Source organism: Mustela nigripes, chromosome 1 (assembly GCF_022355385.1).
Source record: "Mustela nigripes isolate SB6536 chromosome 1, MUSNIG.SB6536, whole genome shotgun sequence".
In the NCBI taxonomy this organism is placed as follows: domain Eukaryota; kingdom Metazoa; phylum Chordata; class Mammalia; order Carnivora; family Mustelidae; genus Mustela; species Mustela nigripes.
Genome location: NC_081557.1, coordinates 237,829,349 through 237,856,852, shown reverse-complemented (window position 1 = coordinate 237,856,852; position 27,504 = coordinate 237,829,349). Strand labels below are relative to the sequence as shown.

Here is a 27,504-nt window from a genome sequence, read left to right as displayed (position 1 = left end):
TCCCAAGGAAACCAAGATCAAAAGTGTAATGCTGAAAAGAGAAAAAGGAAAAAAAAAGTGAGATCCCAAATGAATCCTATGCTCTTGGCATCTGACTACATCATCATTCTGCTCATCTTAGGGATAAACTAGAGAGTAGAGATGACTATATAAATCCATAATCAAAGTTCATGCCTGTCTGTGAACAGCTTCATATTTCAATGCAAAGTTCATTGAATTCCATATATAAAACCTATAGCCAAATACATTTTACTGCCCTGCTGAACCATATTCACCACAAAAATGTTAAGTTTAAAAAACACATAATATTTAAAACTTACATGTGTGCAGATTATTGTACATTTTTTATAATTTGAAGGCAAACCTGTGATATTCTCTTGCGAGTATTTTCAAACATACCCTCTTAACATTAAAGATAGTTGGGTCATGGCTGTAGCTTTATTCACTTAAATATATTAGTATAAAATAGTTCACAGAAATAAGATCATTTCCCAACCAGTAGCTACTTACTTGAAAATTGGTATGGTTTTCTTGTTATTGCCAACTATGGTAACCTAACATAAAACCTTAGAGATTCTTTTCTTTGAAACATCTACCATTGGAGAAAAGATCTGTTTATTCTTAAGATGTGATTGTTTTCAACTAAATATTTCCATAGCCACTTTTTCTTTTCCTCATAGTTACTGTGGAAAATTTCAAACCTAAACAAAAGTAGACAGATTGCCCTTTCACTCTCTTCCATAGTACATGCTCAAAACCAATGTCATCTATAACTCTTCCTCACCATTATTATGAAACCAATCCCAGATACCATATTTATTTTTCTTAACTATTTAATATAGATTCCATACTGTTCTGATGGATTTTTGAAAGTTAATGCTAGTGAGGATGATTTTCCAAAAGGATTCTCTTAATGTGTTCCATGCTTAGTCATTGAGTATGGTTTTTAGGATTATCATAGTATCAGTGGATAGTACTATTTTCTAGTCTTATTTTCTCATTTCATCTTGGTCTATAATTATGTATGGAATGAGTGGTATTTATTTTTTCTGCTGCAACAGCTAGACTCATGAAAACATCCTTCCAGGTGTGACTGTATAATAATGAGATCTAACACATCCAAATTAACGTTTGTCTTCAAAGTAGTCACGTTGACAGGTAATTTCTTTGTTTCAATGATGCAGCCGTTTCACAGAATGTTTTTGGAACTCCTCTTTTGTAATTGCCTTCAGAAATACTTTGAGCCACACAGAAAAGCAGGTCTTATGACTTTGGTTAAAACTGATGTCTAACAAAAATATTATTGAATTCAATCACTTGTTTATATTCTTGGACTTGATGGGACATGACTCTGAATAACAAAGGCATTTCTAAAAATTAAATCTCCCTTTTATGGGATTTTGATTTGCAGCCAATAGCATTATTTAAAAGCATGAGATGCAGACCCTTTCAGAAAATGGTGTTTTACCTCCCTACTAGGTTTATCTTCCAGTATGAGCCTGTGTGTAGTATGTGTGTGTGCAGAATGTACATCTATTTTATGTGTAGGCTGTGCATCTATTACAGGTGGCTGACATGGATTTTGTTCTTGTCTTTAATTTTCAATTTAAATTTGATTTTTAAGTTCATAATGCATTAACATGTTGCAAATTCAAAGGGTATAAAGAGGGGAAGGTTTTTCCTCCCTTCCCTGCCTTGGAGCCCTCCTGTCCCTTCCTGGAGGCAGGCAATACAAACAATTTCAGATGTATCCTTCCAGATCTGTTCTACACATATACATGCATGTATTTGTTTTCTCTCTCATATATACAGAAAGGGAAGCATACTATGTGCCCTGTTTTGTGCCACCTTTCCTTTTGACAGGGCATCTTTGAGATCAGTCCAAGATCAGCTGAAGAGTTTCCTATTTTTTGTATAGCATTTGCTATGTTGATGTACCACAGTTTTTTAAAGCATCATACTTGAGTTATTTCTAATCTTTTGCTATTAAAAGAAAAAAAATGTACTGCAGGGACACCTGGATGTCTCAGTCAGTTGAGCATCTAACTCTTGGTTTTGGCTGAGATCATGATCTCATGGGTCCTGAGATCAAGTCCTGCATTGGGCTCTGTGCTCAGCAGGGAGTCTGCTTCAAGATTATCTCCCCCTGCCCCTCCTTCTTCTTGCCTGGTACATGCTCTCACTCTCTCTCAAATAAATAAATCTTTTTAAAGATGTACTGCAAAGAATGAATTTACACATACAACATTTTGCACCAGGTAGATAGCTTGTATAAATTCCCAGAACTAGAATTACTGGATCAAAGGGATACACTTGCATTTTAAATTTTGGTGGAAATTGCTCAGTTGTTCTTATTAGAAGTTATGCCAATTTTCATACTCAGCAATGGTATGATTTATCTTTTTCCGTAATCACAACAGCACAGAATTGTCAAATTTATTTCTGCTAAATTGATGCATTCATTTCTCTCATTGTAGGGTAAACTGAAGTTTGTATTTTTTTTATTTAATTAATTAATTTATTTGACAGAGAGATCATAAGTAGGCGGAGAGGCAGGCAGAGAGAAAGGGGGAAGCAGGCTCCCTGCCGAGCAGAGAGCCTGATGTGGGGCTCGATCCCAGGACCCTGGGATCATGACCTGAGCCAAAGGCAGAGGCTTTAACCCACTGAGCCAGCCAGGCGCCCCTGAAATTTGTATTTAAAGGCACTCGTATTTCATCTGCTTGTTGTTTCGCTACATTGTTGATCTTTTTCATATTGGTTTCTATGAGTTCTTTCTATTTCGGGGAAACTAACCTTCATTGTATGAGTTGGATACAGTTTTCCCCAGCTTTTTGTTTGGCTTTTGATTTTGCTTGCCTTAGTTTTTGCTATGCAGAAATGTTTTAGCCATATGTAGTCAGATTTACTTATTTGTTTTGCTTTCTGGATTATGTGGATTGTGTGTGATACATAAATTATCACACATAATCCTAAATTATTTTTTAAAATTTCCCATATCTGTAATATTTTTATTAAATTGTTCATCCATCTGGAGTTTATTTGGTTCAAGGTGAAAAGGATGGATCCAACTGTTTTTTTCTTATTTTCTAATAATTCTTTTGTTGACATAAATTTTGAGTTTAAAAATACTTCAAGGGCCATACTGTAATATATGAAAATAGGTGATACTGGTTAAGCCATATGTGTTCTAAATTTCCTGTTAATTTTTAATGCCATGGGGATTCTTCTTCTTCTTCTTTTTTTTTTTTTTTTTGGTATGGTCAGGAAATAATTATTTACCCTGTATCATAGTTTTTAAATTAGCCTACAAGAAACTACCATCTATACTGTACAGACTACTTGTTCCTCATTCTCCTCACCTTAATGTTACCCTCCCTATCCCATTCCTTCTTGCAAAACACCATCATCTCTTTTGTCTCTTTTGTGTTCATAAGTGCACTTAAAAATTTCTATGGAAAAAAATCAAGCAAAATGTTGATGTTGGCTTGCACTTGTATTTGTGAGCAGTTTGCAAATTCATAGTTTTGTCCACTAAGTTTAAATTACCACTTTCCCTTTTAACACAGTTGGTTCTTATTTTGAAATGACATGAATGTCTTAATTTTATCTGTTTACGATGACTAAAAGTGAACATCTTAGAAGATTTCAGAGAGGGTTGTTGAGAGCTCCATGCCTGAGTTATCCAACCCAGGCTATGTGGATTAGCAGATGAGTTGTTTATGGTTCTTATGATCTTGGAGAAGAAGTCACTTTCTGACTGAAGAGTTCTTATTTAATGTTATTCATGGTATAAGCTTCATTGATATATGGAGGGTAGAATGTGTCCATATAAAGATTTCAGTTGCATATCTAGTGTTATTTGTTACAAATACATTTCAAAGTTATATCAATTATGGTAACTGATTTATGAGATAAAAGGGTTTCTGGTGAGATTAATAAAACAGATCTTCAGATTTGTGAAGGCTTTTAGTCTGGAATTCTTTGGAAGGAAAATAGACCTCCACATGCAAGATGTTACTGTGATTATTCTTTGACATTTCAATTTATCTAACAAATAAGTGGGAATGTATAACTAAGAACCATTAATGAATACATTTTAATAATAGGGAGACTTTCTGGAGCCCCAGCAATAAACTATGTTTAAGAAATGATAGTATTTGGAGGAGAAATGTATGCCATTTTTTTTGCGTTCCCATTGATAAGTCATTTAAAAGATCTTGGATTTTTCCCTTAATCTTTAAAACTAGAGGAAAAGGAATAATGTCTTTATTCTGTTTCCTAGGGATGTTTTGAGAATTCAAAACTACTATATTCTAATGAAGATGTACTATATTCCAGTTCTCAGAATTAATAGATCAAACTGCTACATGTAAATAAAGATGTATCTTACTATAAACCTTCTAACCTCCTCCTTTAGTTATATTTCATTGATACTGTGTATGTTTAATTATATCAGATTCTTTTTTTCTTTAGTGATTTCTTCTTCCTTTCAAACAGCTGGCTTTAAAGATACGAAACTCTTGATATTTGTCACACAGGCATTGATAATACTCTGTAACTGTAAAAATTATGATCAAAAGCTTTCTGGGCTACAGTTACTTAGTATTGGACACATTATCTTTCCTTGGTGAATTAATTCTAGAATTTTCTTCTATGCACAAAAGCTTAGATGTATGTATTTTCATTGAACATTGCAAAGTATAGCCTTTGGGTTTGACATTCCCACTTACGTGTTCTATGCTCTTCCTTTTAATCTTAACATTTTGATATTAAGTTGCATGGCTGTGAGATTTGTAATAGCTAGAAATACAGAGGCAATTCTGACTCCATTTATTTATGTGAAGCACATAAGTGTTTGCTCATCTGAAGATAATCCCAACGCCAAAAACCCCCCTACATTTTTATGATTTGTTCTTACATATGCAGGACAAATGTGCTATATACATAAATATATCAGATATTTCTTAGTGACAGATGTTGATAAGATGTATATAAAGCTTATTGCTCATATTTTTATGTTCCATATGATAATCATGTAGTGTTAGTATCTACAAATAAAAATTTCTCATAGGCTAAAGTAAAAGAGTCAATTTTTTTTATAACTTTATTCTCAAGTTCTAAAAACTTGAAAAAAATTATGGAAATAGAAATTCACTTCTAGGTATTTTAGCAGTATTGTTACTTTTTAAAAAATCTTTTTAAAATTCATGTGATTACAGTGTAATTCCACTGCAGAAGAATGAGCTATAAAATACTATTTTTTATTACACTGCGGAAGTCTATCACATTTTAGAATGCTTGAAAATAATGTATGGTGCAGTTATGAAATCTATGGTATCTTATCTAGAAATGCAGACCAAATTATATTTAATATATTAAAGGTTTACAGGCATAATGATTTATTTAAAAAGTAAGTGACGAATAGATCAGTGGCTTATATAAATGAACCAGATTTGCTCCATTTTCCCCTTCAGGCAGAGCTCACAGTTTGGAGACGAAAAAACATTTAGTGATACATCATTGCTGGAAAACCTCCAAAATAATCACGTAAGCAACATAAAACCTTTATCTTTTTGTTGATGAGTGAAAGCTAATGAGTATTTCCCTGAATTATCTTCCATGTTTGTGATTTCTTTTTTTTTTTAGTTTCATGATCATTTTTAATACTTATACAGATCTGTTACTTTTAAATCCTTTTTACTTGGCCCACACAAATTCATGGCTATTAGGAATTTAGTTTTGAAATTCTTGTTAATCAATATTCTATCTTCTATTCTATATTCTGTAGAATATAGATATAATTCTATATTTTAAAATATAGAATTATAATTCTATAATTAATAGAATTCTGTTTGCATAGAATAGCTCACTATTCACCAGCTCAAACTATCTGTTTGGCCAGTCCCCAATCTATACAAAAAGAATTCTGGAAATTTCTACCCAGTGTGACCATTGTACTTGTGAAGTTACTGACACTTCACAAAAATCCCATCAGATCAAATGGTATGGCTTCCTGGAGTCTTAACCCCAGAACCTTTTCTCATTATCACCCCAAGCTCAATATATCAAAACCTACACTCAAACTCATTACCTCAAAACACGCTCCTTGAGCACAGGTGGCTTACTAACCTGTGCGGTGGGGTGGAGCTCTAGCAAGGTGTCTTACAGGTACTTTTGGGATCCTTTCTTCTTAAGCAAACCTTCCATAGAATATGAGGTTCAGGATCCACAAGACCTAGACTGCTTCTTCCCTCTGCGTTCTCTGGTTTGGATTGCTCCATCACCTATTTTAATTCTTTTTCCAGGAACTTAAGAGCTGCTTTGGATACCTCCTTTTCCATCCATTTCCAGCTCTATAGAGTGGCCAAGCCCTTGTCAATCGCAACTTCTAGAATATATCTGAAATATCTTCTTTACTTCATTCTCACTCTCCCTCCCTGAGTCCACTGCCAGCCTCCCCCTGCCAGTCTCCTTGTATCCACTCCGCTCTTTTCTTTCTCCTCAGGCCACACTGGCTTTTATTTTCTCAAAAACCCTCATTCCTTCCTTCTATAGGATCTTTTCAGTCTTACGTGATCCCTGCTTGATGCAAAACCCTTGGCTCAGTTCTTCATGAGGCTAAAACCGCAGCTTAAATCTCAAATTATCTTGAGAATAACCACAGACTGGCCCAGGTCACATTACATGATATTTGCACATTCTCTCCTTTATAGTCCTTTCACACTATAAGTAAATATTTATGTATCAGCAAGCTCATTAAAGCACCCCTCAATATGTCTAGTAGTACTTCCACACATAAAACTAGTGAATTTTATAATAGATAGATTTTATAATAGATAGGAGTCTTTTTTCATTATCTGTGTCTGTCTTTCCCATAAGCTAGGCTTCACACAGCAAGGACCATGTCTGTTTTGTCTACTGTACTAACCTGAAAATAGATTTTTCAAATAATGTTGTGATTTACCTTCCCAATCACTTCATATGTTTTTTGGTTTTTTGTTTTGTTTTTTGGTCCAAGGGCATGAAAGAATATTTTTTATTTGATATTTATCTTCATCCAGAACCAAACAAAAAGATGTTTAAGTTAAAAGATTGGCTTCTGGGGCACCTGGGTGGTTCAGTCTGTTGGGCATCTGACTCTTGATCTCAGCTCACATCTTGATCTTGGGGTCATGAATTTGAGCCCCAAGCTGGGCTCCATGCAGAGGGTGAAGCCTACACACACACACACACACACACACACACACACACACGCATACACACACACACAAGAAAGAAAGAAAAAGGATCTGGCTACTTTTCTCCCATAAACTCTAAGTTCCTTGCAGAAACGATCCACTTTTATGGCTTCCTCAGGCTGTAAGAATCCATCCCGTTATACATAGCAATTGCTCAAGCAATTCTTTTTATTTAGTAAAACGTGTATCAGGTTAAGGCCATCATTTGTGGAGAGAGAAGGACAAGGCATTACAGAGGAATCCTCTGCCATCATCACCTCAGCACAAAATGGTGGAACCCCAGTAAGATCAGATGCCAAAAGTTTAAATCTAATCAGGAATTAGATCCAGGTAAATGAGCATTTTAGAATTTCTCTCCTGTCTTCTGAGAACAGGATTTGACCATATCTACCTTTTTTCACTGTGCTATTTTCATTTGACACACCAAGTTGTTTTGTGTAAATGTTTGGGAAAATGAATGAAAGAGTGTAAGAATGAATGATTTTAGTTAAAAATATGTTTTCCTCATAACAGAGATCAGCTTCTTTGTTGTCTCTAACCTTACAACTTGAATGCTGAACAGCTATAGTCTTAATAGACATAAGTAATTTTGCTGTCATTAATGTCAAAATGTTTAAATGAAAAGAGTTGAATTGTGTGTTTCTTTCTTACAGCCAACTGCACCTATAATATGTGAATTTCTTACAATGATGGCGGTTTGTCACACAGCAGTACCAGAGCGAGAAGGTGATAAGATTATTTACCAAGCAGCATCTCCAGGTACAAAGAAAAGTTATAATGTATTTTTCCAGTGGAAAATTGTTCTAATTTTGAGGTTGCCTAGAAAAAAATCAGTTTAATTTGGAAAAAGTAAAATAACCAAGTTATGTTTTTAAATAACAAAAATGTATTTATTAATTAGAAAACCTAGTTTTCAGAATTAAATATATATATATAAATAACCTTGGGGACCTGGGTGGCTCAGTGGGGTAAAGCCTCTGCCTTCGCCTCAGGTCATAATCCCAGGGACCTGGGATCAAGCCCCGCATCAGGCTCTCTGCTCAGCTGAGAGCCTGCTTCCCTTCCTCTCTCTCTCTGCCTGCCTCTCTGCCTACTTGTGATCTCTGTCTATCAAATAGATAAATAAAATCTTTTTTAAAAAATAAAATATATAACCTTACACACATAATTTTTAGCACTTGACATAAATTGTATGGAAATTGGAATAATAAAATTCACACAAAAAGTACTTTTTTATACACATAGTAGTTTCCTCCCTTCTTTGAAAATAACAATTTTGTTGTCCTCTTCTGGAAATGATAATCAGGGAGCTTGTTGCATAATTTGGATGAAGAAAGTTCACCATTTGAAAGGGATGCCATAAAATATGTATTAGCATGGTTATCAATATTTAATGCTGAGGCTTAATTTTAAACTTATTTTCAGTGTAAACTTGGGCAGTTTGATGATTTCAAGGTTTTAGAAAAGAAGGAAAGGAACATACTTTAAAGACCTTTGTTTTAGTGTTTTAACTGTATTCTAAACCAGCACCTGTGACCTTGCAGAATGCACCAAATTCCTAAAAAGCAGAAGAAATGTTATATCTCATATTGTTAGGATGGACCCTATGTGAGTGTTTCTTATCCCTGCCCGCAGCAACAAGAAAGTTTGATATAATACGGTGATGAAAGTAATAGATAATAAAACAAACATCAGTTCATTTATATCCATTTCTTTTCTCTCTTTTTTCCCTTTCTCTCTTTTCCAATCTTGTCCAATCTTTTCCAATCTTGTACAAATCTTATCCAATTTCTCTCTTTTTTGAGTGGAGTTGACACATAGTGTTAAAGTAGTTCCAAATGTACAGCTTCATGCATTTATATCCATTTAAATTGAATCCTCCATTCGCATTTCTCTACATTCAGTGGTTTAGGAGGAAAAGCATAAAACGTAAGACAATGCTGTGCATTTATTTTGAGAAAAAAAATTTTATAGAATATTCTGGATCAATGGTACATTTAGATTACCCTTCTTGGGTCTGTTAACAGTCAAATATGACTCCTGGTTCCATACGAGTCTCAGATCCTTAAGATGAGTCTTCTCGTTTCTTTGGCACATTCATATGATTTCAAAACAAATGGATTTCAACAGGGGCCAGGATAAACAGAATTTTAATTCTTTTAACATTCATTAGAAAAATGTAGTGATGTAGTTCTGTTTTACGAGGGGTAATTATCTTACCTCACCATGTATTTGCTTTTACCTTTTTTCCTAAAACAGATGAAGGAGCATTGGTCAGAGCAGCCAAGCAACTGAATTTTGTTTTCACTGGAAGAACACCGGACTCAGTGATTATAGACTCAGTAAGTTATTTCTTTTTTTTTTTAATTTTTTATTTTTTATAAACATATATTTTTATCCCCAGGGGTACAGGTCTGTGAATCACCAGGTTTACACACTTCACAGCACTCACCATAGCACATACCCTCCCCAATGTCCACAACCCCACCCCCCTTCTCCTAACCCCCCTCCCCCCAGCAACCCTCAGTTTGTTTTGTGAGATTAAGAGTCACTTATGGTTTGTCTCCCTCCCAATCTCATCTTGTTTCATTGATTCTTCTCCTACCCACTTAAGCCCCCATGTTGCATTACCACTTCCTCATATCAGGGAGATCATATGATAGTTGTCTTTCTCTGCTTGACTTATTTCACTAAACATGATACGCTCTAGTTCCATCCATGTTGTCGCAAATGGCAAGATTTCATTTCTTTTGATGGCTGCATAGTATTCCATTGTGTATATATACCACATCTTCTTGATCCATTCATCTGTTGATGGACATCTAGGTTCTTTCCATAGTTTGGCTATTGTGGACATTGCTGCTATAAACATTCGGGTGCATGTGCCCCTTTGGATCACTACGTTTGTATCTTTAGGGTAAATACCCAATAGTGCAATTGCTGGGTCATAGGGCAGTTCTATTTTCAACATTTTGAGGAACCTCCATGCTGTTTTCCAGAGTGGCTGCACCAGCTTGCATTCCCACCAACAGTGTAGGAGGGTTCCCCTTTCTCCGCATCCTCGCCAGCATCTGTCATTTCCTGACTTGTTGATTTTAGCCATTCTGACTGGTGTGAGGTGATATCTCATTGTGGTTTTGATTTGTATTTCCCTGATGCTGAGTGATATGGAGCACTTTCTCATGTGTCTGTTGGCCATCTGGATGTCTTCTTTGCAGAAATGTCTGTTCATGTCCTCTGCCCATTTCTTGATTGGATTATTTGTTCTTTGGGTGTTGAGTTTGCTAAATTCTTTATAGATTCTGGACACTAGTCCTTTATCTGATAGGTCGTTTGCAAATATCTTCTCCCATTCTGTCAGTTGTCTTTTGATTTTGTTAACTGTTTCCTTTGCTGTGCAAAAGCTTTTGATCTTGATGAAATCCCAATAGTTCATTTTTGCCCTTGCTTCCCTTGCCTTTGGCATTGTTCCTAGGAAGATGTTGCTGCGGCTGAGGTCGAAGAGCTTGCTGCCTGTATTCTCCTCAAGGATTTTGATGGATTCCTTTCTCACATTGAGGTCCTTCATCCATTTTGAGTCTATTTTTGTGTGTGGTGTAAGGAAATGGTCCAATTTCATTTTTCTGCATGTGGCTGTCCAATTTTCCCAGCACCATTTATTGAAGAGGCTGTCTTTTTTCCATTGGACATTCTTTCCTGCTTTGTCGAAGATTAGTTGACCATAGAGTTGAGGGTCTATTTCTGGGCTCTCTATTCTGTTCCATTGATCTATGTGTCTGTTTTTGTGCCAGTACCATGCTGTCTTGATGATGACAGCTTTGTAATAGAGCTTGAAGTCTGGAATTGTGATGCCACCAACGTTGGCTTTCTTTTTCAATATCCCTTTGGCCATTTGAGGTCTTTTCTGGTTCCATATAAATTTTAGAATTATTTGTTCCATTTCTTTGAAAAAGATGGATGGTACTTTGATAGGAATTGCATTAAATGTGTAGATTGCTTTAGGTAGCATAGACATTTTCACAATATTTATTCTTCCAATCCAGGAGCATGGAACATTTTTCCATATCTTTGTGTCTTCCTCAATTTCTTTCATGAGTACTTTATAGTTTTCTGAGTATAGATTCTGTGCCTCTTTGGTTAGGTTTATTCCTAGGTATCTTATGGTTTTGGGTGCAATTGTAAATGGGATGGACTCCTTAATTTCTCTTTCTTCTGTCTTGCTGTTGGTGTAGAGAAATGCAACTGATTTCTGTGCATTGATTTTATATCCTGACACTTTACTGAATTCCTGTATAAGTTCTAGCAGTTTTGGAGTGGAGTCTTTTGGGTTTTCCACATATAGTATCATATCATCTGCGAAGATTGATAATTTAACTTCTTCTTTGCCGATTTGGGTGCCTTTAATTTCCTTTTGTTGTCTGATTGCTGAGGCTAGGACCTCTAGTACTATGTTGAATAGCAGTGGTGATAATGGACATCCCTGCCATGTTCCTGACCTTAGCGGGAAAGCTTTCAGTTTTTCTCCATTGAGAATGATATTTGCAGTGGGTTTTTCATAGATGGCTTTGATGATATTGAGGTATGTGCCCTCTATCCCTACACTTTGAAGAGTTTTGATCAGGAAGGGATGCTGTACTTTGTCAAATGCTTTTTCAGCATCTATTGAGAGTATCATATGGTTCTTGTTCTTTCTTTTATTGATGTGTTGTATCACATTGACTGATTTGCGGATGTTGAACCAACCTTGCAGCCCTGGAATAAATCCCACTTGGTCGTGGTGAATAATCCTTTTAATGTACTGTTGAATCCTATTGGCTAGTATTTTGTTGAGTATTTTCGCATCTGTGTTCATCAAGGATATCGGTCTATAGCTCTCTTTTTTGGTGGGATCCTTGTCTGGTTTTGGGATCAAGGTGATGCTGGCCTCATAAAATGAGTTTGGAAGTTTTCCTTCCATTTCTATTTTTTGGAACAGTTTCAGGAGAATAGGAATTAGTTCTTCTTTAAATGTTTGGTAGAATTCCCCCAGGAAGCCGTCTGGTCCTGGGCTTTTGTTTGTTTGGAGATTTTTAATGACTGTTTCAATCTCCTTACTGGTTATGGGTCTGTTCAGGCTTTCTACTTCTTCTTGGTTCAGTTGTGGTAGTTTGTATGTTTCTAGGAATGCATCCATTTCTTCCAGATTGTCAAATTTGTTGGCATAGAGTTGCTCATAGTATGTTCTTATAATAGTTTGTATTTCTTTGGTGTTAGTTGTGATCTCTCCTCTTTCATTCATGATTTTATTTATTTGGGTCCTTTCTCTTTTCTTTTTGATAAGTCTGGCCAGGGGTTTATCAATTTTATTAATTCTTTCAAAGAACCAGCTCCTAGTTTCGTTGATTTGCTCTATTGTCTTTTTGTTTTCTATTTCATTGATTTCTGTTCTGATCTTTATGATTTCTCTTTTCCTGCTTGGCTTAGGGTTTCTTTCTTGTTCTTTCTCCAGCTCCTTTAGGTGTAGGGTTAGGTTGTGTACCTGAGACCTTTCTTGTTTCTTGAGAAAGGCTTGTACTGCTATATATTTTCCTCTCAGGACTGCCTTTGTTGTGTCCCACAGATTTTGAACCGTTGTATTTTCATTGTCATTTGTTTCCATGATTTTTTTCAATTCTTCTTTAATTTCCCGGTTGACCCAAGTTATTTCTTTTTAAGTGTCTTTTTCATCAAAGCAGTGATGTGTGCATAACTTCAAAGATAAAATAATATCAAAGGATCATAATAAAATAGAAGTTCCCTGCCCCAGAAGCAGCCGCTTTATCTCTTTCTTCAGACACTTATAAATCTATTTTCAAAAACATATGTGATGAATGATAGCTGTTTTCATTCCTCCATTTGAACACATCTAGTGACTTTGTCTTCTGTTATGTTAAGTGAGGATTTATCTCTCTTGATTCACTATCCCTTCCCGGAATATATATATTAACTATATGACTATATATTACTATAATTACATTACAGCTTTTAGTGAAACAAGTATTCAGACCTAATTTTTAAAATACACAAAAGACTTGAGCAAACATTTCACAAAAGAAGATATACGAATAGCCACTGAGCATGTGAAAATAAGAAATCATTAGCCATCAGTGAAATGCAAATTGAAATCACAAAGAGGTGCTATATACATACCCACCATAAAATTAAAAACATGGTCTGTACCAAATGTTAATGAGAATAGAGAGCTCGTGAAGCACCCATGTGTTGTCAGTTGAAGTGTGAAATGGCACGAGCCCTTTGGAAAGCCTCAGAGTTTTCTAACGCAGATAAACAGGCACCTGACCCAGCAATTGTTACCCCGGAGATATGAAAGCTTTTGTCCACAAACAGATACCTAATGGAATGTTCACAGCAGCTTTATTCAAAGTAGTCAAACACTGGCAACAAACCAAACATCCAACCGCAAGAGAAGGGGTAAACAAATTGTGATATACACTTCCAGTGGACTATCCAAACAATAAAAAGGGAGGAATTGTGGATTCATCAAGAACATGGATAAGTCTCAAAAACATCATGTCGAGCCAACAAAGATAGACCCAAAGGAGTGTGTGCTCTTTGAGACAAAAGCAATCATGGCAGTAGAATTCAGAACAGTGGTTGTCTTAGGGTCAGGGAGGACATGGATCAGAGGAGAGCACAGGGAATTTATGGGGTGACGGGAATGTTCTACATCTCGATGGCGGTGGTGGTTACACCATCATACCATTGGAAAAGACATAGTTTTTGCCAAACTGTGTGTTTAACGTCTGTGTACCTTATTGTATATAAGTTGCCTCTCACTAAAAAAACTCGTGACTTAGTATTTGTTACTATGCCTGTACCAGTATTCACAGTTGAACATTGTTGTACTCAAGAATTTTTTTCTCTTCTTTAATTTTGTGTTTCCTGATAGAAATTATTTCCTGAAAATAATTTTTCCTTTATTTCCTAAAGATAAGTCCCTTATCTTTTTTTTTCAATGCTTAATGTTCTCTCTACCTATTAGTGATTGTTCCCATGTATTCTTAGTACACGTACTCCAAGTGTACTAAGTCACACCAGGTGATCTGTCAGTTGGCAGTTCTTACCTTGAGACACGCCCAATCACGGCTCTACAAGTTCACCATTCTTTTCGGTCTGTGCCAACTTTGTTCTAAGGCCTGTTTCTACAGCACATGGAATCCGTTTTGATATTCCTCTGTATGGGACTCTTTCCTGTGTCTCAAATCTTCTTTCTTGGTAACTTCCCTGTTTTGATGGAAGACATTTCATGTTTATTTCTTCAGATTAAAAAGTTATTCTGGGAACAGAGGGCACACTAGTGATAGCCCTCAGTGAGTCCAGCTCTTGACTCTAGGACTCTGAGACACACTGGTTGATGTGTCCCCATCCTGTTCATGGTGGTCATCCTGGAATTGCTTTCTCATATTCCTGAAAACTTTCTTTACTTCTGTCCTGTGTTAGATCTTTTGTTTCCAAATCCCATGTCTTTCTTGTTCTTGGTTTACTCTTTTACTTCTGTGGAATACATTTTCTAGTGGCGTTTTGGGAAAAGATACATGGGGAGTAACTCGCTTATTTCTTTTGTAGTCCTTTCAAGTCTAAACATTTTCCATCCTACCATTATACTTAATTGATAGTCCAGATGAATATAGAATTACAGGATAGAAATTATTTTCCTTAGAAATATTGATTTTTCCACTATTTTCTGGTTTCCAGTACACCTCATTGAGAAATCAGAAGCTACTGTGATTCCACATCTTTTGCGACTTAACCCCTACCCACTCCCCCACACTCTAGAAGGTTGTAGGACCTTTCTCCCAAGAGTTTGGACATTTTGTGACTGTATACCTTAGTGGGAATATTTCTAACCCACTGTGCTAAGCACTGGTGGGCCTTTTTCCATTTGGAAAATTCAGTTCTGGAAAATTTTTCTTGAATGATTCAATTTTCCTTCCCTCTTTTTGCCCTCTTTAGAATTCTTGAACTAATCTTTAGCTTTTATACTCCTGCTTTTCATGCCTTAGACTTTTTGCTCTGCTTTTTGGAAGTTTTCTTTAGGTTTATTTTCTTAACTTACTATTCGTGTTTTGTTTTGTTGAATTTCTGCTCCCATGTTTTTGGTTTCGAGAAGCTTGTTTTGTTCTTTCAGTATTTCTTTTTAATAGTATCCTGTTCTTGTTTCATTAATGTCATATTACTTCCCTGAGAGAAATAATGATAGCTTTTTTGAAATCTTCATTTAAAAATTTTTACAAGCATTTAACAAAGTGCTTAATTACAAAGCATTTATAAGCCTTTAGTTAAACTGTAGTTTTTACCAGAATATAAAATGGTCTGAAACAGTCATCTGCAGTGAATATAGTTTTGGAAGAAAGCATACTTCATCAAAAGTAAAATATCAACTTTCAAATGTTCTTCTCCAGAATTTCTCATTTTCTACTTAGGGGGAAAGAGCAGCATTTACATCACTGTAGCTCTTGCATATGGGAATGCCTGATAGACTCTACTGGGTTTTTGACACAAATTGCAATATGCAGAATAATAAGGCCAGTCTCCTCCCATACCACCAAAGAGCATCAATCAGGGTATAAGTATTTCTCATAAAAGCACAAGAATTATTATAAACAGTCTTATTCTTTCACACATTTTTTGCATGGGTCCGCTTAAGAAGCATATGCTGGCCTATGCAACAGTATTTCCAAGGGTGTAAAACCCTGCAAAAAAGTTTTATGCTACCAGGAAGCCACAGTAATTGGTTCCAATGTAGAGCAGGAAATGACACATGTGACAAACCACTTCAGTCTGGGGTTGATACTATATGCAGAGACATCCTGGACCCACCCACCAGACCCTTGGGCCCATCAGGAAACCCAAACCTGAAACATCTTTGGTCCACAGGAAATTTTGTTTTGAAATCTTTTTCCTACAAATTGCTTTTGTCTGTTGGTTTTGGATATCTCTGTTCGATGTTAGGGTCATTAGATGTCTGTTAATCTTTGGTACTCTCATGGTTAAGAAGAAGGAACTTGAAAGCAGATGTGATAGTTAAGAGCCTGAGGGGGATTTTTGTCTACAGTGAGCTCTACTGTAGGGTGGTCTGGGAGATTCATTTGGGAAGTCATGGTGTCTGTACCCTTAAGACTTCTCTTGAGCTTATTGAATTCCCCAGAGAGTAATCTCCAGATTTTTGCCTGGAAAGGTCTGGCTGAGTAGGTTAAGATATTGGGGCCTGGCATTTAATATGAATATATCAATGCCATGTCTTCAACTGTGCTGGTCAACTCTAGAGAAAAGATTCTTCTAGACCAAAGGAAGGGCCAGGGCTGAGAGCTCTTTTCAAATGGATCTTACCCAGTTCTCCACATTTTAGGCCCCTCTCTTACCTCACAATTCTAGAGCTATCTACTTTTTCATATCATTAAACCACTTAAGGATCATATGGTACAAATCAGGTGGGTTCTTAGATTTTCCCATGACCGCTATGGCATTCAGCCTTTTTGGATCTGCTAAGCTACTACCTACTGATCTGTGCTCCAGCTTCCACATTTCTGGTGCTATTGTCTCTTTTCTTATTTTCCCGCCATTGTAAGCTGCTTTCTTTTTAAAGTGTTTACTGTCGTTTTAGTGAAGCTTTGGGAAAGACAGAAATTAAATGTGTATGTTCAGCCTTCCCTCTTAACCTGAAAGTTAATAAATTCGCTTAAAGAGAATGTATTCAGAAGGGATGCTTTATGAGTGTTTTTTTTTATATTAAAACTTCATGCATAGGGTTTATTTCCAAGAAACCCACAATATTTCCAACATGATGTAATCATATATTCCTTTCCTTCATAGTTGGGACAAGAAGAAAGATACGAATTACTCAATGTTCTGGAATTCACCAGGTAAGACATCTGCTCTGTGATTTGTATCTATCCGTAAGATAAATTTCTATATATTTTTGTTCTTTCCCTTTTAAGTAACTAGAAAGTTATGCTTTATTTTTTTAACTTAACTTTTTTAGAATAAATATTAATTTAAATCTACATTATCGCTTATAATTGTTCATAACAGCTAAGAAATCATAAACACCTATCTTCAGAGTATTGCCAGAAATGACTCCTGGAGGCACCATTAAAAATATTTTTGAACAAAGCAGGTCTGCATCACAACTGTGGGTTATAGGACCAGGATTCTCATGGCTGGTGATCTGGAAACATCGTTATACTTAGAGACAGCAGGATTTATGTGTACCAAATCCCTATCAAGAGTTAGGAACCCAGCAGTCTATCTATCTATCTATCTTTGGGATTTCAGAAACCATACCTGTCTCTCTGTCAGGTATAAAACCAGTTACCATTTAGTAGGAAAAAGCAGAAACCAAGGAGCTTATCCTACTTAACTTTATTTTTTAACGCCAAATAATAGAGACCTTCTAATAACAATCAGCACTAGTCTAGGAGTTTGGCTTTTTATTTTTGCATGACTACATCATTTCCAAACTAATACACTCCTGAGGCAAATAGGCCTCCGTTAACAGACAGGATGAGACAGGATGGTCTTTAAAGACTGCATCACCATTAACAATAGGACACTTAAGGTCAGGCCACAGGCAGGAAGTAACACTTCACTGTTTAAGGAAATAAGTGTTCACTTACCTTCTTGAACTTTCTCCTCCATATGGCAAGATTATATACTAGAAAAGACATTTCCTACAGTATGAAAGTTCCTCAAAAAGTTAAAAATAGAACTACTCTGTGATCTAGCAATTGTACTACTAAATATTTATCCAAGGGATACAAAAAATACTAATTCAAAGGGACACATGCACCCCAATGTTTATAGCAGCATTAACAACAATAGACAAATTATGGGAAGGGCCTAAGTGTCCCTCAACTGATGACTGGATGAAAATGTGGTAGATATACAAAATAGAATATTACTCAGCCATAAAAAGAAATGCATTCTCTCCATTTTCAATGACATGGGTGTAGCTAAAGAGCATTATCCCAAGCAAAATTAGTCAGTCAAAGAAAGACAAATATCATATAATTTCACTCCTATGTGGAATTTAAGAAACGATGCAAACAATCATGGGGGACAAAAAGAGAGAGGGAAACGAAGAAACAGATTTAAGTATAGAGAATAAACTGAGGATTACCAGGGGGAGGTGGGTGGGAGCATGGGTTACGTAGGTGATGGGGATGAAGGAAGGCACTTGTGATGAGCGTTGGGCGATGTATGGGAGTATTGAATCACTAAATTGTACACCTAAAACTGATATTACACTGTATGTTAACCAACTGGAATTTACATAAACACAACATTTTTTTAAAAAAAAAACATAGCTTACTGGAAAAAAAAATTAAAAGGCATTTCTTTTTCAATGCCAACTTTGGTTGTTGACTTGTTGGGGGTGGCCACATGCCATGGTTAATATAAAAAATAACAGGGTCTTTCTAATGTATTATTTAAACACTGTTTTCCTTACTTGTGTGCACTGGAAGGCATAAGGGAAATGCATGAGAGGTTGATGAGTAACTGTAATAGGTATTTCCAAAATGTATCCCCCACCTTTTTTTTCATGTCAAAGTGGCTCTTTTTCCTAAGTCTACTTGCATTATACCTTCAAATTATTTTAAGTAGTATATCAATTATCATTGGGTATGTTTGTTTATTAACACATACCTTGAAGAACCACAAAGAAAAATAAAGCAAGGTTAAGGGTTTAGGGTCTTTCACGATGCAGTAATGGGGGTGAGCTTGAGGACGAAAGTGAGAAAAGTGACTACGGAGGTCTTCAAAGAGAGTCTGGAAAAAACATTAGTGGTTTGGACGAGGATGATGGTAGCACAAAGAAAGCGAAGTTGATAGAATCCAGATACCTCTTGGAAGAACGTCAGGGAGCCTTTGGGATGGACTGGGGGTCAAAGAAGAAAAGGGGGGGTTGGTGTCTCTGATGTGAACAGCTGGGTGGGTAGAGGGACAGTTTCCACAGATGGCACATACAGGGAGAGGAATAGATGTGCAGGATGAGATGATTGAATCGTCCTGTTTGAAGTGCCCGTGAGATACACACGTGGAGGTGTCGCAGGTAGGCAGTGGTTGCAAGGACCCGGACCACAGGGAGAAGCCTGTGGCTGAGATTTCAGTGTGGTTGTTGTTGGCCTGTCCACAGTAATCAAAGCCACAAAAATGAGTTGGACCTCCTGAATATAAAATATAGAGCAGAGTGAGGGAAACAAGAAAGACTGAGGATTTGCTATGACTAACTCTAGTTATAGAAGGGGGGGAATCAGGAAAGGAGATTGTTTTGTGGTTAGAGCGGTGGAGGGTAAAGAGAGGGAAGCTACGCAGAGCCCGGAGAAGATGCTTTTTTTCCCCCCGAGGTGACAGAGGTCGTCTGTGTCAGAGAACACAGCAAAGTTAGGTGAGCTGAAGAGGGGAAGTGTATGATAGGTTGAACCCTTCATTGGGAGGGTCAGGAGAGAAGCCAGGTGGGAATGACGGGGGCCTGTGGGGGTGTCACACAGAGGGGGCGCACAGGGGATGTAAGCAGAGACTGTGCATACAGCAGTTGCTTGGGGTTGAGTTGTGAAAGGGATGTGGCTCCAGGAGGGTGGGTTGTTTGGGCTGAGTTTCATAGGCAAGAGACTCCAATATGTTTAAATACTGATGAGAGAGACGCCGTCTAGAAGGGGATGATGTACTCTCAGTGGAGAGCAGCATAACTTTAGGAGTGAGGTTACTGAGGAAGAGCGGGGGTTCACAACACGTGGGAGAGGAAGGTCTCTGGGAGGAAAGGAAATACTTCCTCCATCATCAGGAGAAGAAGCAGAGGGGATGATGCCCAGCCGGGAAATGCATGAATGTGTAGGTGTTAATGGCAGAAAGGATGAGAATTTCTTGTCTGAGGCTTCCATCAAGGTGAAGTGCAAACATTCCAAGGGGCTGGAGGATGAGGATGCATTAAAGACTTGGAGAATGGAGAAGGTGGTCCAAATCCTGCAGATGGTGAGAGAGAGAGCTTATTAGAGGTGGTGTGTCGCTAGACAGCACACAAGTGACTGTGGATCATGAATTTCCTAAGCTCTGTGGCAGGGAGACTTTTCTCCACTCTGATGCTACAGAAAGGGTTCCCATTTATCCAGGACTTGGGAGTTTTGCCAAGAGAAGGGAAGAGCAGGAAAGTTGAAGAGCTTGGGACCATCTCATTAAAGTTGGATTAAGGAAGACACCAAGAAGGGCTGAGACAGAATATAAACTGTACAATGCTGTTGCAAAGAGGGCCAATGAAATGTATTCCCAAAGTGCAGGGATGCAGTCAGAGGAACCAATGCAGTGGGGTTTAGAGTTGGAAACACAGAGGACTGAATATTTCTAGATGCCTCAGAAAGAGGCTCCTGGCTGTATGCAAGGAGCTGTATCTTGGCTACTTTGTATTGGACTTATCTCCGTTTTTAGCAAATGTTGCAAGGTAAAACAAATAGATACAGACACTTGAGAAGTCCCTTCCACACCCTTCCTCATTTCTGGAGAGAATGCCTATGCACACTTGGTTCCAAATGAGGCATATCCTAGGCAGGGCTCTGCCAGTTTGTCCTACTCCCTGTTCCTTGCCGTCTCTATCAGTGCGCTGGCAGATGCTGTGTGTTTGACTAACATTTTCATATCGCCAACACAGTGTTCAAACGCTTGTGCTCATCAGCTTAGCTTGGTAATACGAATAGATTTTTTACATGCTGCCAGGGATTTGCTAGAAATCATTGAAAAATAACCGCCGTGAATGCTGATGTCAGTTTTAAAGCGCCCGTGTTTGCCTTTCTCTGTGCGTTGGGGTATATACTTAAAATGCATGACTATTTCTGTTTGCATCCAAAGCTGTAACATACACTTCCTCTGAGATACTGACTTGAAGATTTTTTTAAACCTGAAAATATTGAACCAGAACTGTCTCCTACCCTGGTGGGTCCTAACTCTTGCACGTTTCCCAGGGTCTTTTTTGTAAATTATCCCTTTAGGGAAGCAGATGGTACCTTAGTGCCTTACAATACAGAATGTAACCTGTAAAGGTACCCAAACCACATACCCAGGGGATGGTTTGTAGATGTGGAAGGAGAGGGCTCATAATTCGGTAAAGTTTATTTTTCACTGTGAGTTTTAAAATATGTGAGGCATGAGAAACACATATATGCATATTCTCCCTATGATGACACATGATGGAAAACCTCTTTCAGCGCGAGAAAAAGAATGTCTGTGATTGTTCGCACTCCATCCGGGAAGTTACGACTGTACTGCAAAGGAGCTGTAAGTTTTTATTTTTGTCTTTTTCAGTTTTGATTTATGGTGGTTTATAATGTATATGTTCAGCATTCTGCTATGGAAATGTAACACAGATGTTTAGCATAAAGTTGCTGACATCCACTTTCCTTGGTATTTTATAGTAATCGTGTTCAGCCTCTTCTGGTGAAATGTGGAATTCCTTCTGGGTAAATTTGGTGCTTTGAAAAAAATTTGGCCTAGCTTCTTTATATAATTCAATTTTGATACATAGTATTTGAGGTTTATATTATAAAATACATTAGAAGACAATTAAATCAGAAAATGCTTTGAAATTGTATTAGAAATGTAGGGATCCACACCAGTCTGAATGTAATTTTTTAAAGTCCATAGAAGCGGCAGTGGGGGGAATGCATCCCAGTTTATTGCTGTAATGGCCATTACTATTTGTCTTGCATTGTTTTCATTATAAAATAATTTCTAACTATTGCTTGGCTTTGGTATATTGATTGGCAGGCTATATTGACAGAAACAGTAATATGTCATTCATAGTGATTTTTCCTAGATAAAATATGTTTATACTCATGGAAAAATAAGGAGTCAGCAGACCAGGGCCTCCTTTTGTTCCTATGATTACTATTTTCCTTCTGAATTATCTTTTCTGGGTACCTAGTCTGCTTGGGCGAGTCAGGTAACTTACCAACCTGGAACTTTCCAATTTTAAATATAGTCAACAACCTTGATTTTTTTTTTTAAAGATTTTATTTATTTATTTGACAGAGATCACAAGTAGGCAGAGAGGCAGACAGAGAGAGGGGGGGAAGCAGGCTCCCTGCCAAGCAGGGAGCCCGATGCAGGCCTCGATCCCAGGACCCTGAGATCACGACCCGAGCCAAAAACAGAGGACTTAACCCACTGAGCCACCCAGGCGCCCCAACAACCTTGATTTATTAAATGAAACTTGGAAACCGTACTTATTAGGAAACCAAAGCTTATTACTGAAATTTTTGTTGAAAATGTTTTTCAGTGCCATGGTTTTAAAGCATTGAAATGCAGTTTTTGAATGCCTTGCTTTTAAAGAATTTTGGTAGAATTTTTTCATGATGTCTCGTAAGTTTAGTTTTAGAATTCCTCTTGTCGTTGATTGAAACAACTAGTGTTTATTCACTGCGTGCACTTTACCTACAAGACTTTCAACTGGATTTTGGAGAAAGGAAGTTAAGACCCAACACTTGTCAGGCACTAAGCGTAGTCAGGGACCTATATATAAAGAGATGTTTAGGTTACAATATTGAGGTATATTGTAAAACTCTTCCACATTCCAGTGGTAGCATTTAGTGATACAGGACTAAGGAGAGCCTTCCACTTTAAATACTTATGTGTCCGCTTTGCATCCAAGTCACATCCTTCCTTCCTAAGTTTTGAGTAATCTTCCATCTAGAACCTTTGTTTGGGCAGTTAAAGCACTGAATAAAAAATAAAAACATTGGACTTCCTTTGTGAATAATCATGGAGATAGTTTGCATACATTAACTTGCTTATTGCATTGTTTCCCCTCACTACAAGTTGGCTGTGAAACATGGTTGAACACTAAGAAGGCAGAGACATGTAAAACAAGGTACATTTGAGAACTGCACATTCTTTGGCCAAGAAGAGTACACGCGAGGCTGGAAAGGTGGTCACATGTTAGGTCATGCGTTTTTGGTTTTTTTTTTTCATACGCAAGAGCTTATACTTTTTAATGAACTGCTTTTTTTTTTTTTTTTTGGTTTTTTGTTTTTTGTTTTTTTCTGAACTGTTCTGATGCCATTTAGGAAGATGACTCAAGGCAGAATGGTGATGCATCCGGACTTCCCCATTGATGCTCTTGAGTAGAGTCTTAGAGTTGATAAGGATCTGAACCAAGACAACTGCAGAGAGGATTAAGAAAACAGAGATTTAGGACTTAATAATTGATTACATTTGAGTGACAAGGGAAACCATGATCGAGGATTATTATCCAATTTGGACTTTGCTGAGCAGATGAAGGGGTACCACCTCCCATGATAGAGGGTTAGGAGCTACATCGGGGCCATGAGGGAGAGATGCTTGGATTTCACAGGGGAAGGAATCTGGGATGCTGGTAGAAATTTAGGAATTAACAAGTGTAGCTGGAAGGTAAAAGCAGGGGACTGATGAGGATATGTAAGGAGGAAATATTGTATGGAAAGAGAGGAGGGCTAAAGGTGTGGCTAGAGGATCTAAAACGAGAGACTGGAATTGGGAGAGTCTGAGGAGTGTTGATTCCCTGGCGGAGTGAATCAGCAGGGACGTGCGTAACAGAAGACTTTAGTAGTGAGAGTCAGGTAAGGCCTCAACACTAATACTTTCCATTCAAGTTGACACAGTCTGCTCAAAATTTAATGTATCTCCTCTATTCCAAATTCATGACTGGGTTGGATACAGTATAACAAGAGAGCAGAAATACAGAGCCAGGCTTTAAAACAAGATAAACATCTTTGAGGCCCCAAGTAGGAATAGAAAATCAGCGTGGGACATTGAACCTCGGTCTTGCGTTGAGTAGCGTGGGAGTCCCAGGGTCAGGATCTGGGAGCGGTGGTTACAGTTTGGTTTCTGTAAGCCAGTGGGGGCAAAGAGTGCTTTCTGTAAGCGTTGATGGAAGCCAGCCTCCCCTCTCTGATGCCTGAGACAGTGCTGAGCTTCCTAATCCTGAGAAGGGACTCAGAAAAGCTCATGCCAGCTCTGCTGGGGGAGTACATAAAACCACTAGATTGGGGTGTCCACAAGTAGGGCAAAGTTAAGAGACACAAGAGGAAATTTCATGCCCAAGAGAACAAGCACGTAAACCACCAGACATGAATTCATGAATTCATTTTGGGTGAAATCAGTTGTGTAGACAAGTCTGACCAAGGATGCCTTGGTGCAACATGGTTTATTTTTTTTTTAAGATTTTATTTATTATTTATTTTTTTTTTTTTGACAGAGATGACAGGTAGGCAGAGAGGCAGGCAGAGTGGGATGGAGGAGAAGCAGGCTCCCTAATTCCCCCCAGTGTGGGGAGAAGAGTCCGATGCGGGACTCCATCCCAGAACCCTGAGATCAAAATCTGAGCCGAAGGCAGAGGCTTTAACCCACTGAGCCACCCAGGCGCCCCAGTGCAACATGATTTAAAAAAAAATTTTTTTTTAACTATTTTGAATCAAAAATAAAAGGGGATGGGGATATGTGTAAGCTAAATTAGAAATCCTACATTTAAAAGAAAACATCAGAAGTTGGAACAAACTCTAAACAGTGGAAGGGGCAGGGGTTCAGTTAGTGAATTGGAAGATAGCACAGAAGAGTTCATCTAGAACATAACACAGACAGGTGATGGCTGGGTCGTGTACATGTATATGGATGATTTGTTTTTCCTTGTTTTCCAGGTTTTCTGCAATGAGGTTGCCTTGCTTTATTAATTTTCACATGAAAAAAAGGAAAAGTGTATAATACATAGTTCATGTCTGCAATAGTAGCCAATTTAAGAAAAGTTACATTCACAAATAAAATCTGAATTTATTCAAGAAAATAAAAAAACCTCCTCCAATTCTTATAGACCAGAGGAAAAACTAGAAACTTGACTATCACACTTAGTGCTTTAGGGACCTTAAAGGGACTGACAGTTTCTAAGTCAGCGCCCCCCAAATAACATTCTGTGCCACACATCAGGAAGACCACATCCAAAATCAGTTATGTGCAGCAGTTCCCCCACCGCATCATAGGCAGAGTACGGATAAATCTGAATGGCACACAAACACAGAAAATGTCCATCTGCATTTACATGTACAGCTGTCTGATGATTTTAGCAAATGTCCCAGATCACAGGGGCCAAAGGACCTTACATGTGGCAGTCAGTTTCACCTTGTTGGGTAAACTGACAGCAGGATCAGAGTCCTTGGCAGCAGCTGCCTGTTTGGTAGCAAGATCACCTAGAAAAATTCAGTGTAGACGGCAGTGCTTAAATAATGATGTCGGACCTCTTTTCTGTTCGCTACCTTCTTACTATTGGTGCTTGCATTTCATTGTATAGTCCTTTATTTGGCAACATAGGATATGCTTTAGGATGACTGAGGACTATGTCTGGTGTTTTACTCACGTGACACATGTCTTTTGATCAGCTGCCACGTGCAAGACACTGGAGGTGAGGACAGAGCAGCACTAGAACAAGTCTAAAATATGAATAGAAAAACAACTTTTCAAGTAAAAATTGACCTAAGATGAATTATCCCTGGTGAAGCCCTAGGCTTTTTACTAGCTGAGCCAAGCCATCCTGGGAACGTCCCCTCGTGCCTGATTTTCCGCTCTTACCTTGCTGAGGGGGGGTATGCCCCATAAGTAAAATCAGTTAGGATTTCCTGCAAGTGTAGACTCTTTGAGGTTCTGAGTCTGATCTTAGGGGATACACATGCTTTAGTTCCTTTGAAGAAACCTTTTTTGGTCTGAACCAAGTCCTAACCGAGGTCTAACCAACTACTTGATGTAGCTCTCTGAATAAATCAGTGTTACTTTGGGTGAGAGGTTATTTGTATGTATTTATTTCTCACATGTAAGCATGGCCAGTTGTGACTTGTCCTTTAAAAACATACCATCTTGGGGTACCTGGGTGGCTCAGTGGGTTAAAGCCTCTGCCTTCGGCTTAGGTCATGATCCCAGGGTCCTAGGATCGAGCCCTGCATCGGGCTCTCTGCTCAGCAGGGAGCCTGCTTCTCCCTCTCTCTCTGCCTGCTTGTGATCTCTGTCTGTCAAATAAATAAATAAAGTCTTTAAAAATAATAATAATAAAAAAAATACCATCTTCTCTAAAAATTTTTTTAATTAAAAAATAAAAAATAAAAACATACCATCTAATTCATGTAGAACGCCACTTTCTGTCTCCTCCTTTCCTTGATACTATAAAGAATGAAAAATTCTATTTTGAGCATCAGTGTCTTCCACTAGAAAATTTGGCTACATGGCAGAATTTAATCTCCCTATCACTTTCATTTTCATGACTTCAATTTTTTTTTTGAGATTTCCTTAGTTTTAAAATGTCCTATTTTAATTTCATTGAAAATGTCATCAGCCTCTGGAAAAAAAAATAAGAGTTCATAAGTTACACCTTTCATTCCTAGAAAGGAGCCATGAGGGGAAATCATCATTTCCTTTTGCTTTGCCCCCCACTCCCATTCCACCCCTGAAAAATGAAAAGAAATTCATAATTGGGGCCTGGAATATTCCATCTGTTCTGAGGTCACTAAGTTCTTGTTTCTCTCAAGGGTTCTAAATCATACTCCATTAGTCGGCTTCCAAATCTCAGCCTTGAGACTAGAGACCCCAAAATGGGTAATACCACTGAGAAAGTAATTGCAGGTAAATGATTTATTTTTTCCTAGTCTAATAAAACCATGGAGGCCAAATGCTAAAATTCTTAAAACATTAAACCCAAGCCGAGGAATAACTAAAGGAACAATAAGCAGTTTATAAAGGGGCAAAAATCAGAGAAACGTTAAGTGGTGCATAATGTTCAAGCTGAAAGGGACTTTAAAGATAATCCGGTAACTGGACTTCACAAACTAAGTGAATTGAGCTTTTAGAGGCTAAAGTGACACAATCAGAGATATTCAGCTATCGGGCAGGACTCAAGGTCTGTTCGAAGTTTTCCCTATAACACCCACCAGCCCTCTCTGCACCATTTGGACCTATGTTTCTCAGAGTTTGCACTGTGGGAGCACCGGTCCCGTACAGATGCCCTAATCTCTAGCTCGGGTTCCATGGGGAATGAGCTTGGGGTTCATACCATATAGCCTCTTAGTGATCTGCTGTGCACACTAGCATTGTAAAGGCTCCAAGATGTAATTATCACAGGGTAGGCTTTGTTCAGCCAGCGTTTCTCAAACTTTATGAGTGTGGGACCTGTGGCACCTGTGTATTCATAAGGGGCATATACCCTGCAGTGTCCTGCAAAACCTTC

The 27,504-nt window shown here is 37.8% G+C and overlaps 1 protein-coding gene across 3 annotated transcripts in view; it reads left to right on the top strand.

Moving 5' to 3' along the window:
* The window catches only part of ATP8A1 (ATPase phospholipid transporting 8A1), a 234,470-nt gene that overhangs the window by 95,440 nt on the left and 111,526 nt on the right, over positions 1 to 27,504 (top strand). For all 3 annotated transcript variants that reach the window (XM_059383312.1, XM_059383321.1, XM_059383304.1), the window contains 5 exons: positions 5,478 to 5,550; positions 7,895 to 8,000; positions 9,501 to 9,583; positions 17,094 to 17,143; positions 21,476 to 21,545. In XM_059383312.1, coding sequence (XP_059239295.1) covers positions 5,478 to 5,550; positions 7,895 to 8,000; positions 9,501 to 9,583; positions 17,094 to 17,143; positions 21,476 to 21,545 — 382 coding nt within the window. The remainder of the gene's footprint in view (positions 1 to 5,477; positions 5,551 to 7,894; positions 8,001 to 9,500; positions 9,584 to 17,093; positions 17,144 to 21,475; positions 21,546 to 27,504) is intronic.